General features: G+C 37.3%; 3 protein-coding genes, 1 non-coding gene and 1 pseudogene across 4 annotated transcripts; 4 read left to right on the top strand and 1 right to left on the bottom strand.

Moving 5' to 3' along the window:
* On the top strand, window positions 1,445-3,622 carry LOC109706840 (putative NAC domain-containing protein 94). Its single transcript, XM_020227851.1, has 3 exons — window positions 1,445-1,628; window positions 2,396-2,697; window positions 2,850-3,622. Exons 1-3 carry the CDS (start codon window positions 1,445-1,447, stop codon window positions 3,552-3,554), a joined length of 1,191 nt encoding a protein of 396 aa, XP_020083440.1. The 3' UTR covers window positions 3,555-3,622.
* Window positions 5,716-5,796, top strand: TRNAL-CAG. The gene has a single exon. It is a non-coding gene; the product is annotated as a tRNA-Leu (tRNA).
* On the top strand, window positions 7,218-8,259 carry LOC109706639 (glutathione S-transferase U10-like). The gene is made up of 2 exons (XM_020227581.1): window positions 7,218-7,601; window positions 7,682-8,259. Exons 1-2 carry the CDS (start codon window positions 7,281-7,283, stop codon window positions 8,027-8,029), a joined length of 669 nt encoding a protein of 222 aa, XP_020083170.1. The 5' UTR covers window positions 7,218-7,280; the 3' UTR covers window positions 8,030-8,259.
* On the bottom strand, window positions 8,317-9,874 carry LOC109706640 (annotated as a pseudogene).
* On the top strand, window positions 10,208-13,037 carry LOC109706727. The gene is made up of 4 exons (XM_020227700.1): window positions 10,208-10,520; window positions 11,439-11,754; window positions 11,977-12,136; window positions 12,328-13,037. The coding sequence occupies exons 1-4, from the start codon at window positions 10,335-10,337 to the stop codon at window positions 12,803-12,805; spliced, it is 1,140 nt and encodes a 379-aa protein (XP_020083289.1). The 5' UTR covers window positions 10,208-10,334; the 3' UTR covers window positions 12,806-13,037.

Genomic DNA, 14,682 nt, shown 5'->3' with positions numbered 1-14,682 from the left:
CTAGATCAAGTCTAACGGAGCCGATCATCGATTCGAAAATCCGAACATCGAAAACAAAGTGGAAGCACGGAGCCTTCCGTGCTTCCATAAGCATCCTAGCCGCACTCTATATATATATATAAAATCACTATCTTTTCATGTCAAAGTTCACAACAACTAAAAATCTCTACCAAACGTCAATCATTAACTAATTAAAGAGTTTTCCCTAAAATGATAAAAACGCCTACTCTTCTACTTTATCACTTGCTATCTACAAATCAATTGATGGATCACATTCTATGGTTTCTTATTGTGATGTTGACCCCTTTGTGATAATGTCAAAAAGGGTAGTAATTAAATTGTACTAGCTCTAGAACGCCCATTTTCACACACACACACACGCACACACACACACAAAAAAAATAGGAAGCAATCAGGGGCATTTTTGTCTTTAAGCTTCAGGTCACCTCTGAGGGGCTCTATTATTGCTTAAGCTTACAAACATGAACAAGTCATTTGGGCCCTCTTTTTTGGACATAAAAGTTCATTGGGACTCTCAAATTAACTTGTTTGAGGTTCCTTTTCCTTTCCTACCCTTTGATTATTTAATTGTTGGAGAGTAATCTATAGATCCCAAAATATACACTGGCAAGCAGAGGGCATGTATCTGAAAGGGAATGTGGATTAGAATGACTTCAAAAAAAATAAAAAAGATAAAATATGATATGTGATAAGGATTTTTGGATCAGGAGAGATTGAAAGGAATATATAGAGAGATCCATATAGAAAAAGGGAATATTAGAAGAATTTGCAGTGACCCTTGGGATTGAATATAGCTAAACATGTTGGGAATTGTTCACTTCCCATGCACACCTATTCATAATTCTACAAAGACTATAAAATTGCACTTGGCTTAGAGAGTGTGTGAACTCCATTAGATTTGATGGTTATTTTAAGTGTGAAATGAAAAGGATTGACAATCCCCATATGCTGCAAGATTTGTACTCATTGAGATCATCATATGTGGATTAATTAAACAAGCCAATGTGGGTTCAAAGAGGGAGGGAGCTAATTAAAGAGTAGTTTATTAATTAAAGTAAAATCTCTTCTGACTTTGGACACCCTAGTCCTTTTAAGCTGCTGGATTTCGTTTATAAGACCACTGCTTAAGCTCCCTTCCTGACCTAACCTGAAGCCCGGAAGATCGGCTGGAGCTCGGAGACGAAGCCTTTAAATAGGAAAATTCTTGTTTTATGATGTACCATAGCTTGGTTATGTAATAATATTGGTTATACAGTTTGTTTAGTTCTCAGATTTCACATTTAGCTTAGTACATAACCCTAGTTATAGGTTTTCCAAAGGTCATTGAAGAGTAGGGACATATTTTGCAGCATATATACTACATATTTATTTATCTCTTGTAGCTTAGTAGTATATTGGATACTTAGAGGAGAGTCTAGGAGCAATGGAGGAGAAGAGTGATCATGTGGACAAGTCAGATGAAGTGATGTTGCCGGGGTTTAGGTTTCATCCTACAGATGAAGAGTTGGTGGGGTTTTATTTGAAGAGAAAGGTTCAGCAAAAGCCTCTTTCTATTGAGCTTATCAGGCAACTGGACATCTACAAGTATGATCCATGGGATCTTCCAAGTAAGCTGCTATATATATATATATATATATATATATACATATATATATATATATATATACATATATATATATATATATACATATATATATATATATATACATATATATATATATATACATATATACATATATATATATANTTATTTAGTGAGTTGGAAGTGAGTATCCGTTGGGCTAATTTTTCAGTGCATTTATGGCTGTTTCACTTCCTCAAAAAGACATATATATATATATATACATATATATATATATATACATATATACATATATATATATATATACATATATATATATATATATATATATATATATATGTCTTTTTTCATTACTTTTTCAGTAAAGCAAAGGAAGTGCTTTATGTTACTCTTTCAACCATTTCTTCTTCTTTTTTTTTTCGCAGTTTGCATAGTAGAATCAGCTGTCCTATCCTTATGCCCTAGTTTGCACCACCAAAGCATATAGGTTTACTTAAGTTGCATTGTGTTTTCCAATTTAGTTATGGGAATAATTTCCCGTGGGCGAGCTTAGTTCTCATGTTGTGAATATCACACAGGTTCCTTGAAATCATCCACGAGTTCTTGGATTGTTCTTTAAAAAAAATACAAAAGTTATGTACGTTCTTCTTAAACTGGACATATATATGAACTTAAATCTCTGCGCGATTGAAATAAACTCGGATAGATCAAGTGCTTGTAGTTTTGATCTTTCTCTTTTCCTTAGTACTCACTAAAAACATTATTTTTATTTTTTCTTTTCAACTCGAAAAGAGCTTGCAACGACCGGAGAGAAGGAATGGTACTTCTACTGCCCGAGGGACCGCAAATACCGCAACAGCGCGAGACCGAACCGAGTGACGGGTGCCGGCTTTTGGAAAGCCACAGGAACAGACAGGCCAATCTACTCTTCTGAAGGAACCAAGTGCATAGGCCTAAAGAAGTCTCTTGTCTTCTACAAAGGCCGGGCGGCGAAAGGCATCAAAACTGATTGGATGATGCACGAGTTTCGGTTGCCTTCGCTTGCCGATTCGTCGCTTCCCAAACGGCCTCTCGACAAAAATATTCCCGCTAATGTAAGCATGCCTTTGTTTCAATCTTATAGGTCCTTTTCTCCAGCCAAAAAAAAAAGGCCAAACGTTAAAAAAAATTAAAGTTATCAAAAACGTACATCATCACCAGTTATTAACTATATATTCTGAACTAATTATCTTGCATGGCAAAACAGGACTCATGGGCTATCTGTAGAATTTTCAAGAAAACCAATTCCATGGCACAAAGAGCACTATCTCACTCATGGGTCTCTTCATTTCCGGCGACGAATGAACCGGAGATGTTCTTCAATCCGCAGGTCTCGCTAGGAAGCCAGTTTGGTTCTGAGAACTTCTCATGCATTACAGAAACTGCTTCTTCAGTTCAGTTCAGCTGCAGCAAAAGCTCTCATGAGCAGGATCAGCTTCTGCCCACCACTTTAACCCAACCATCATTTGATGCTTCTTCCTACAGGCCAATGATCAACATTCTCGAAAGCAAACCATGTTTCAATCCACAACCAAGTGTAGAAATGCCCACAAGCTTCACCTTCTCGCCCTTCGAAATGCCGATCCAACCGAAGTCCACCATGGATGTGGCCTCTTTGCTGCTTAATATAACCCCCACTATACTTACCGATGTTGAGAAAGCCTCTGCAAATAGCATCGATTTTAGTCAGCCTCAGGAATGCAATGTGTACACAACCAGTTTACCGGTTGAGGTTAATGGAGATACATGCACCATCAACAACAGTCACTGGGGAACGACGCGAACAATCAACTTTCCTTTCAATTTGCCAACAAATCTTCCCGACGAATGGAAAACTAACTTAACATGGGATTCGCCTCCGTGCCTTAGCGACGTGTCGACTAACTATTCCACGAAGAAATGTTACACTTAAGGTAGAGGTAGCATATAGCAGGTTTAAACCTTCATCTGTTAGCATTACTGTTAGCATGAAGAGAGTGATTAATTAAGTGTGTATTTGAGTGTTATATATATATGTTTGAGTATTATATGTACATCCTTAGTAAAGTACCTGTTAACAGCAAAGCTAACAGAATGAGAGGAAGAATACTCTATTCATATGTATGTTCTTCAACAATTGCAGTTTTCGTGTTTTGAATTCAAAAGCAGTTTAGATTGTTTGCTAATTGATTAGGCTTTTACTGTTTTACCTATTTATTTACGATAACCTTGATGTTCTCATGTGTCCATTAAATATGTCTAATGTGATCACAAATAGATCAAGAAACTAGATACGAATAACTAATTAAGTTCATTCATTAATCAAGTAAGTTACAATATTTAGGCACATGCCATTTGAAGCATCTATCAAAGATTGAAGTATAAAAAAAGCAAAATATATATATAGTTAATAATGCAATGAGTCGCAGTGTAATAGAGTTGGTCAATGTTCTCTCCTGGTGCACAATTGGACTTCATTTAATTGCAGTGTTTCACACGATTCTTTTCTCAATAAGGCCTCACAATTTTCCTTCTCTACATATGTGCTGCGATTAAATTACCGAGAATTTCTCCATTATTCAAAGTCTCTGTCTTAATATGTTCATATTAATTTGTGTCCTTAAATAATTAGCAGGTATAAACGACAAATTTCCTGCAGCTCGCCAACCATCCTAGATCGATCATCTTGTTTTTCCTTTTGGGCGCATTTGGTTCGCACTATAAAATATTACTAGGAGTAAAAAAGATATCCGAGAATCTTATTCCTATTCATTCTATTACTAAGAATGTAGTATTTCGGTGTTTGGTTCGTACGGTCATATTATTTAGTCATGTTATTTAAGATTACGAAAAATATACAATTAATTAATTTATTTTTTTAATTAATTTTAAGTAATATTATGAAAAATTTCAATATCTTTTTAGAAAAAAGAGAGAGAATATATGTTAGAAAGAGAGAGCATAATTAAAGAAATAGGAAGAGAAATAGAGCCGAGATTAGAGAGAATGAGAGAGTTGAGATTTTAAAAAAAAAGAGGAAGAAAAATAGCTTAATTTAGAGAGAGAAAAAGAGTTGAAGTTTAGAGAAAAAGATAAGTTTAGAGAGAGATATGAGGTTAGAGTGTAAAGAAAAATAATACCAACTAGCCGGCGGGTGGGAAGAAAGAAAAAGATTAGATATATTATAATTACCCCAATACATTACCGACCGTCCCTAGAGCAAGTGGCAAAGGGCTTGGTGGTTGGTATCCGAGACCCAAGTTTGAATCCTACTTGATTCACATTTTCAGCTAAGTTTATTTCTAAATAAAATAAACGAAGCGGGTAGCGTGCTACCTATCTAATAAAATAAACGAAGCGGGTAACGTGCTACCTATCTAATAAAATAAACGAAGCGGTCTCTCAAAAAAAAAAAAAAAAATCCGAATACATTAATATAAGGATACCCATCATTCCTTAAAGTAATGAGATTAGTACTTTAGGATGCATCTCACTCCCAAGTAAATCCAGTATTACCAACTAGATTACTTAATGCGTTTAGCCAAATACCGTCATATTTTTTATTCCTATTAGATTACTAGAAATTTTAAAAAGATAGCGCGAACCAAACGCACCTTTTATGTATTTTTTCTGAGCCGAAGATTAAGTAATTAATAAATGAACCATCTATATAGTCATCATGATGAGATTCAGGTCCGATCGATCCCATGAACAAATCTAGCTTCTTTTTTTTTTCCTCTAATTTGCATCAAATTTCAGTAACAATTATCTATACAATTACCCCATTATTAGTAATTAACTGCAGAGTAGTTCATTTGGTGCTCATTGGAAGATAAATTACCCAAACGTTATTTTCATAGCCGAAGAACATGCAACCATGTAAATATCCATTTAAATATAATTAAGCAATCACCATGTGGTGGAACAGTGAGAGTTTCTTTTCCCATAACGATTAGTGATCGATCGCCTAATTAGTACTTAAACCATTTGTTGACCGCATATTAACCCTTTTTTTCACATAATAATCTAATGATAGATAGTGGGGTTTCCATATAATAATATATATTATAAATATCACTAATGCCAAATAACAAGTCAAGATGGCCGAGTTGGTCTAAGGCGCCAGTTTCAGGTACTGGTCCGAAAGGGCATGGGTTCGAATCCCATTCTTGACAAATTAATTTTTTTTTTTTTTTTGAGAATATTTATCTTTTTAAACACTTTATTTCTCATTCCCATTCTCGACAATTAATAATATTTTTTAAATTTTTTTAACACTTTATTTATAATTTTTCTTTGATAGTTAATGCTAGTTTTTCAAAATTTTTCTTTTTTTAATACTTTATTTCTCATTCCCATTCTTGACAATTAATATTTATTTGTTTAAAATTTCCCTGTCTCTCATTTTCTTTGATAATGAATATTATTTTTTTTTCAAAATTTTCATCTTTTTAACACGTTATTTCTCATTTTCTCAATTAACACTTTTTGTTTGCAATTTTTCTTTTTCTTTTTTTAGCACTTTATTCCTCATTCCCATTCTTGACAATTAATATTGCTTTTTAAAGAAATTCCTTTCTCTCGTTTTCTTTCACAATTAATATTTTTTTTAAAAAAATTATTTCTGTTTTTAACACTTTATTTTGATTTTCTTTCACAATTAGTACTAATTTTTAAGAATTTTCTTTTTTTAACACTTTATTTATCGTTTTCTCGAAGTCAACATCATAGAAGTCGCAAAAGGTGTGCGCTGTGCCGTGACTGACCAAGCAACTAGACTAAAGCAAGTGAATTTTTCACCATTAATCTACTTAAAGGTACATTATTATATGCATCCTTTGAAATTTTCTCTCCACACTTTGAAAAGTATTAGAGATAAAATAAGGCTAAATTACAGAAAACCCTATTATAATAATCCGCTTTTTTATTTTCTCTTCCTGACATTTAAAAACCTACACTTTGTTCTCCTGTAAAATAAAAAATGTACACTTTATCCCCTACCGTTAGGATTCCGTTAGGGTTCTGTTAAAAAATATATTTTTATGCCGAAAATACCCCTCCGCCACCTCCCCGTTGCTTCGCCTCCCTCCAGCTCGCCACCTTGCCGCCTAGCCGCCTCGCCATCCTCCACTGCCTCGCCCTCACCCACATCCCCTTCGCCGTCCTTCGCAGCCTCGCCTTCGCTTTCTTTGCCCTTCTTCTACTATCGCCCACTTCGGTTTTCTCCTACTGTCGCCGAAATCGAGAGCGGCGAGGGTGCAGGAGTAAAAGGGGAGCAGGTGGAGAAGAAAATAGAGAGAAATCGCGGCTGATTGAGGTGGGAATCGCGGCCGAACGATGAGACAGCTGAGGAAGATGGGGAAGAAGACGACAATGGCGAGGGATAAAATGATCATTTTACACACCGTAACTCCCTGTGAACATTTTTCATTTTACAGGGAGGTCAAAGTGTAGATTTTTATATATTAGAGGGAAAAAGTAAAAAAATGAATTATTATATAGAGGTTTTCTGTAATTTAGCCATAAAATAATTAAAAAATGACCTTATCTACGAATTCATTTCTCTTTAAACTCTCTTTAAAAGTAACAAAGCACTTCAAACACAAGCTATTATACTGGAGAGTTACTAGGATTCATTTCCCTGCGTAAGCAATTAGCAATGGAAGAGGTGAAGGAGGTGAAGCTCCATGGGTATGTGAAGAGCGGTTACAGCACCATGGTGCACTATGCACTTAGGCTCAAGGGCGTGTGCTACGAGTATGTGGAGGAGGATCTGAAAAACAAGAGCGAGGAGCTTCTTTCGCTGAACCCAGTCTACAAAAAGGTCCCGGTTCTCGTCGTGGACGGCCGGCCCATCGCCGAGTCGCTGATCATCTTGGAGTTCGTCGATGAGGTCTGGAAGGATAATAATCCGTTTCTACCGCAAGATCCTTACGAGAGAGCCAAGGTTCGGTTTTGGGCCCAGTTTTTCTACCAAAAGGTGATGCTCTCTTATTATTGTCATATTTTGCCGCTATTTATTCAGCATGATCTGGCGGTATAGAGTAGTATTTGCTGCAGTTAGTTCCAGGTGGTTATGCCATCCGAAACTCCGAGGGAGAGGCGCGAAAGAAGGCGGCAGAAGAGTTCGTCGACAGCCTGATCATACTGGAAGAAGGTCTTCGTAAGGACTTGTACACCGGCGTCCCATTTATTCACGGCGAGAGGCCCGGCCTGCTTGACGTAATCCTCAGCGGGTCGCATTCGACGTTCAACTACCTCGGAGGCCTTGCAGGGGTGAAGCTACTGGAGAAGGAAAGAATGCCGATCCTTTGTTCCTCCCTCGACGCCTTTGTTGAGCTCGATGCGATCAAAAGCATGGCTCAGGACTTCAAGATCCCCAAGCCGCCCGCACCGTCGGCGGCTTAGAAAGGGAACACCACTGCAGGGAAGGTGAGAGATATGAGTGATTATTCAACTATTCAGAGAGTCCACAAGTACCAACCTTTGCCTAGTGCCAATGTAATGCATTTTGTTTTCACTTCTCTTCGTGATGTAATAAGGATAGAGACTTGGCTCTGAATTTGTTGATCTTGTAGTTGGGTTCAAAGTAGTAAGGATTTTTATTGCACTAAATAAACACCCATGGAATTGGTTAACAGGGAGATGTTGGAACCAACAGGAATCTGGTACAGCTCAAGAAACAACCATGCATCTGTTTGCTAAAATATTTTGTTTACTAAAACAAAACACAAAAATACAACAGAGGGACTTGCTGTGCGAAATCACAAAATGAGGACACCGGCAAAAATCAATCCCCAACTGCAACGGCTAAAACGCCACATTTGTTCCAATTAATCGTCACATCATCATCATCTACGTAAATAATCTAACGAACGTGAGAAACAATTCAAAATCATGTCGCTTCTCGCTACGGTTCTTTAGCGCTTCGAAGCTGGCTTCTCCTTAGCTTTCTGAATCTTCAAAACTTTCTTTACTATCTTCCGCTCTTCGAACAGAAAAGCTCGAATGATCCTGAAAGAAAATGACCGTCAAGAATCGCATGCAAGAATAACAGACTCAAAAAAACTCGCCATAGAGAACCTCTCTATCACTGCACCTCCAGATAAAACTCCACCATAAGTACGGTTCGACGTCCTCCGATTTCTAGACAATCTGAATCTTCTGTACTCGGCAGGTCTTAAGTGAGGAATCTAAAATTAGAGGGTAAAATAAAACAAATCACACATGATATATACAAAAGAAAAAAAAACAGGATGAGCATAAAAAGATTACTATTCAGAATATAAGTTAACACAAAAATCAATCTACGTCGAATACCTGATAAATTACCAACATGATGCTAAATCTGCAATTCCGTTGTCAGACGACGAATGTTAGTATCAGACCGAGTTAGGTACTACAAAATAGATTTTAAGAAAATTTAATTCAAACATCTCATTACAAACTGAAAGAACAAAAATTTCACGTTTTTACTATCTGAGCTGTTTTCTATCCACATAGGCACAAAGCCCAGTTCAAATATAAGAATAACAATCACATGCCAAATAAAGTTAGAATCTTACTGCTTCATTAATCCATTAAATGATCAGCTAAGTTTAGCATCTTAACACATGCATATCCAGCAGTATATCGCTCCGATAAAATTTCTATACTTCTCCTAGGATTCCATAGAATTCAAGGAGTACAACGTAGGATTAAAACATCAAGGCAACATGAAAATAATGATGTTTTTCTGCAAAAAACCCTAACTTTAATATCCCCTTTGCCATTTCTAAAAATTCCTATAAACAATGAAAAACAAAACATATATAAAAAATTCCACATCTGTAGGAAATAGTGTAATTAAACAACAACAAAAACAACAACAACAAAATTGCTAGAAACAAATGAAAAAAGCACAAAATACTGCTTACTCCTTGAATCCTCTATCACGTCACTGGGCATTTGGGGACACTCGCCCTCTTCCTCGTATACTGATACACAAGCCTCCCACCTATGATTCGAAATCAAACCATTTAAAAAAAAAAAAAACAAATAATATACAACAAGATCCAAAATTGGAAAAAAACTAATAAAATACTACTTAAAAACAAATTTTTTTAAAAAATAAAAAGATACGGATTTACCAGGGGTTTTCACAACTCTCGTTTGATTCAATTTGGTGGCGTAGCAACTACGTCGCTTTCGATATGTGAGTCGCTGCACCATCTCGGCCTCGACTCTTCCTTCCGCGACCCTGTGCGAGACGAAAATGAAAAATGCCCTAAATTGGACGGACCAGATTTGCTTTATCCTATCGAACGGTCAGAGTTCGACACGGGCTCACTGAGTCACGTTACTGGGCCAGGCTTCGGCCCAATAGAAAATAGGCCCATCTACGGCCTTTTTATCACCTGTGTTAATTTTAATTTCTTAATTAATTAGCTACCGACTAATTTGTTTGTTTACAAAATTTTTAAATCTTTAATTATTTTTTTTTCCTTGTCTAATTCAATCAAGCAAACATCGGCATAAAGATTTTTTTTTTTTTTTTTGGGGTGCTAAAATATCAAAAATTTGCGACCTGTAGTCAAAAGGGTAAGTGGACGTAGGTAACGTGGGAAGCACAAATGGAAATGGGAGAGGGCCACATTTCTTCTTCGTCTTCGTCTTCGTCTTCGTCTTCGACCTCTCCTTGCGCCCAAACCCTAGATCTCAACCCCGGCCTCCCATGGCGCGCTCCGCCGCTTTCTTCCTTCCCCTCACCGCCGCGAGCTTATCTCAGCTCTCCTCTCCCTCGCGCACTCGACTCCCCGCTCTTCGAATGGCGAAGCCCCTTCGGGTCCGATGCGTCTCCTCCTCTCTCGATTCGTCCAAGTCCTCTTCCGTTCTAGAAAAGCCCCCTGCCCCATCGAAGGTGAGTTATGCTTGAGGGGAGATCCCGTTTATTGCTTAATTTCCATTTCTAGCTTTTTATTTTTTTCTAATTTGATCTGTTGTTTATTGCGCTTAATTGATGGGACACCGGGAATTTTTGACCAATCTCTAATCATGGTATCAGAAGTTTCTTCATTTATTGATTGATGCTTTGTGAAATGCAGTATTAGGTTTGTAAGGTCTTATTTCCTTAAAATTCAGTTAGTATTATGAGAATTTACAAATGAGTGCCCGTCTAATAGTTGCAGAAATGTAGAATATGTGAATACACGGGATTATTTTCCTGTTTTGCTGCACATGCTTCATCTAGCTATTGAAGAGATTTTATGAATGATCCAACTTTATGCATACAAAATTACTAAATGTTCCAATCCGACGATGTCAGAGATTTTATAATGTTTAAATATCATTCACATTGCCGAACGTAAAGGTTCCGATTGAAAATGGGGTACGTATGTAGATCTTTTGGTCTGCCATGGCACAATTATGTTTATACCTCATCCCACGTCGTGCAGTTAAGGGATCATTTACTTGGGAAAATCTTAATGATTAGATTTTCCGAGATCCATAGTCTTATGATTATGAGTGGCGAGCATACTCTTATTTTGAGTAAGGACTTTGCTCGGTTTGTTGCAAATTGAAATAATGAAACGCCATTGGTTGAGCAGCAGGACTAGCTGTTAAATCAACTATTGCATTTGGGAGTAAATAACACTAGAAGACAAGTGACTGTGATGCCCTTGGAGTAGTTCATTGATGAGTTCACTAGTATTCTTAGGAATCTTAACCAGCACAGGCAGTTCTGAGAGTGTTGGCTTTTATACCTGACTAGTTTTTTTGTTTACCACAACTTCTCTACTTGTTCTTCTTGTAATCTTATGCTACGTTTTTTTTTCAGACTGGCATGTGGCAGTGCACATTTGAGGGAAACGCCGTCAATGTTTACTATGAGAAGCATGAACAGGAAACTGGTGAGAATGTGAAGAACATTCTTATGATACCAACAATTTCTGATGTTAGTACTGTAGAAGAATGGAGGTCAGTTGCCAAAGACCTTGTGGCACGAGAAGGAGAGGTCCGTTGCCGTGCTACCATCGTTGACTGGCCTGGCTTGGGTTATTCTGATAGGCCGTCGCTTAACTATAATGCTGATGTAATGGAGAATTTCTTGGTTCAACTGATGAATGCGCCTGATAGTCCAGTAGCAAGCTCAGGTAGTAGTTTTTTCTTTTGTAGATCATTTGAACAAATTTTCTACGCATGCTTATAAGGTATAGCTGGCATACTTTCAAGAAATATTGTTACATTGCTTGTCTTTAATGTTCAAAATACGCTAGTATCACATCCTTTTGAAAAGGTAATTATTCTTTTGCCTTATTTATCCAGTTCAGCATTCCGCTAATTGCTTTTAGGTGTACTACCTTCAACATAAACAGATGGCGACTTGATAGTTTTTGGAGGAGGTCATGCAGCAACTCTGGCACTTCGTGCTGCTGGAAAAGACCTTGTCAGGCCATCAGTCATTGCTGCTGTTGCACCTACGTGGGCTGGTCCCCTTCCAATTGTCTTTGGTCGAGGTTCTGATATGGAAGCAAGGTACTAATTACAGTTTCAATTTCTTCTTTTTGTAGCAGAAATCTATTCATTTGGCTTTTCATATTAAAACATTGAGGATCGTTTTTGGTTTCCAAAACTCAATATCTATCGAAACCTTAGTTGATTACAGTTCTATATGTTCGAGTAATGTCTGTTTTTGGAACTTTAAATTCATTCCTGATTGTTAATAGGTATGGACTGTTGAGAGGAACCCTAAGGGCTCCTGCCTTTGGTTGGATGATGTACAATGTACTCGTAAGCAATGAGAAGGCAATTCAGTCTCAGTACAAATCCCATGTTTACGCCAATCCAGACAATGTGACACCCAGCATTGTTGAAAGCCGATATGCGTTAACAAAACGAAAGGGCGCTCGTTATGTCCCTGCTGCATTCCTGACTGGCCTTCTCGACCCTGTTAAATCTCGGGAAGAGTTCCTCCAGTTATTCGCGGCATTAGATGGGAAGATACCGATTCTAGTTGTATCAACCTCGAGCTCTCCTAAGAGGTCCAAGGCCGAGATGGATGCTCTTAGAGGGGCCAAAGGTGTTACTAAATTTGTGGAGGTTCCAGGAGCTCTTTTGCCGCAAGAAGAGTATCCTTTGACGGTTGCAGAGGAACTCTACGTGTTCCTGCAGGAGGCTTTTGCTTCAAAGAGTGAAATTGCATAGAAATTTTTTTCTTCCTTCTGAATAAGTTATTCAGTTTATAATCAGTTTAAATTCAGCATAAGTACTCTATTATGTTTGTTCGAACCTTTATTACTGAAATTCGTGTAAATCTGGGAAAGATGACTGGACCTTTCGCCAAAGATGTTCTGTAGTGCTTGCACTCAAAACTGGACTTATTTCATGGAGTTGGGAGGAAATGTGGTTTGGATATAAGCAGTGTTAATAGTGCGAATCTGGTTCTGCGTCTCTTTTCATTTTGGATGATACTAGAATTGTTCGACTTGGCACCGCCAAAACCCAATGCTTTTATATAAGAATTGAGTCCTATCTCTAGCATGTCAGGCCTTCTATTTTATGGCTATTAGATAAAAACTCATATAGGTTATTCTGATAATAAAATAACTAGGATTCTGAATCATGATGTGCTTTAAATTGGTTCCTTGAGCCATCATGTTGCTGAGGTTTTAAATATTCAGCGTGGCATTATCGATCTCTGCAGTTAAGCTGTCATCTTAATCCGCTATTGATCCTGACTCATTTTATGCCATCATTGTCTCCTATTGGTCTTAATCCTCCTCATAACTGTTGGTTTCAGAACTATTACAGTAATTCAAAGTGCATTAGTGAACATGCATGATTTGCACCCGGAGCCTACAAAGTGAGCCCCTTGTCTTGTGTGTAAGCAGCGCGAAGTTGTCGGCGCAGCACAAGTGACTCATTAACCACCTTAATTTAGTGTTGTCACCATCTGATGAGAATAATTTCCACCAACGCACGCATACTGTTCAGATTGAGAATCTTATCCGTATACGGAAAGGATGAATGGAAAGTAACATGTAAAATCATGTAGTATGTTTGTGACAAATTTCATTTTCCTTCTCAAATCCAATTCGTTCTCTGAAATGAGAAGCATTTTTACCGGAGAATATGTGTTATGAACCTATGCTAATGCGATAAGAAATTACTTGGAAACTTAAAATCATTTAAAATTTCCTGAAACTCGAATATCAGCACAGGATAAAAGCGACAAAAAAAAAACAGAAAAAAAAATAAAAAAACAATCCGAAAGAACCGCATAAAATCACCTCCTTGGACACTCTTAACAGTTCTCAAGCCATCTATTTATTATAATAGGGTTATGATTAGTAGAACACATGATCCGAGACACTGCATTTCACCAAACTTTACGAATAATAAAACACTTCGTTTGCTCACTACAGTGATCATGCATGTAAACGTATCATAATTGTTTTTTTTTTTGCAAAATCGTAACCAAAACCGTCTAGTGATATGAGCTAAAGACTTTTTGTTTGGCCACATGTACATGATAACTACTCATTCTAGAAGCTACAATTGTATCCTTCAATCAGTGAGGTAGCAAAAATTAACTTCAAAAAGATCTTACGATTATGTTGGCTTCTCATGAAACCCAATGCATCCAAATGTAAACCAAGCTCAAGCCCACGATATTAAATGTGCATTAACTCCTCTTTCACAAGTTCCAAATTCTAACGTAACTGAGTTGTACTATTGATGTGCCACTCCTCTGAAGTTGTGTATCCATGATAGCTCAGTAGAAGCAGCTTCACAAAATTCACAAGTCATGGGAAGGACATGTGGCTACTCACTGGATTCTGGGAAATAAAAGCCATTTAAAAAAGGAGCCATGGAAGTCGCTTCGATAACATTTCTTTTGGTGCTCACAATAGTCATCAGAAGCATTTAAAGTGTCGAGTCCAAATAGTAAGGAAAACACCTAGCCAGAAAAAAATGGTCACGTAGGTTGATGTAGGAGCTGTGATGTTGTTGAAGATGAACAAGGAACTCTTCCATTGTTGACAACATAGCACAGATCAATTAATGCTTTTTGTAGATAA

Source organism: Ananas comosus, linkage group 2 (genome assembly GCF_001540865.1).
Source record: "Ananas comosus cultivar F153 linkage group 2, ASM154086v1, whole genome shotgun sequence".
Lineage (NCBI taxonomy): Eukaryota > Viridiplantae > Streptophyta > Magnoliopsida > Poales > Bromeliaceae > Ananas > Ananas comosus.
The sequence above is the reverse complement of the archived record's forward strand: the minus strand, read 5'-3'. Positions and strand labels throughout refer to the sequence as shown.

Excerpts from the sequence above, each read along its gene's own strand:
- LOC109706639 (XM_020227581.1), top strand. The coding sequence starts at position 7,281 with ATGGAAGAGGTGAAGGAGGTGAAGCTCCATGGGTATGTGAAGAGCGGT. Across the intron at positions 7,602-7,681 it reads CCCAGTTTTTCTACCAAAAG|TTAGTTCCAGGTGGTTATGC; the intron begins GTGATGCTCTCT and ends TATTTGCTGCAG.
- LOC109706840 (XM_020227851.1), top strand. The coding sequence starts at position 1,445 with ATGGAGGAGAAGAGTGATCATGTGGACAAGTCAGATGAAGTGATGTTG. Across the intron at positions 1,629-2,395 it reads TGATCCATGGGATCTTCCAA|AGCTTGCAACGACCGGAGAG; the intron begins GTAAGCTGCTAT and ends CAACTCGAAAAG. Across the intron at positions 2,698-2,849 it reads ACAAAAATATTCCCGCTAAT|GACTCATGGGCTATCTGTAG; the intron begins GTAAGCATGCCT and ends ATGGCAAAACAG.
- LOC109706727 (XM_020227700.1), top strand. The coding sequence starts at position 10,335 with ATGGCGCGCTCCGCCGCTTTCTTCCTTCCCCTCACCGCCGCGAGCTTA. Across the intron at positions 10,521-11,438 it reads AGCCCCCTGCCCCATCGAAG|ACTGGCATGTGGCAGTGCAC; the intron begins GTGAGTTATGCT and ends TTTTTTTTTCAG. Across the intron at positions 12,137-12,327 it reads GGTTCTGATATGGAAGCAAG|GTATGGACTGTTGAGAGGAA; the intron begins GTACTAATTACA and ends GATTGTTAATAG.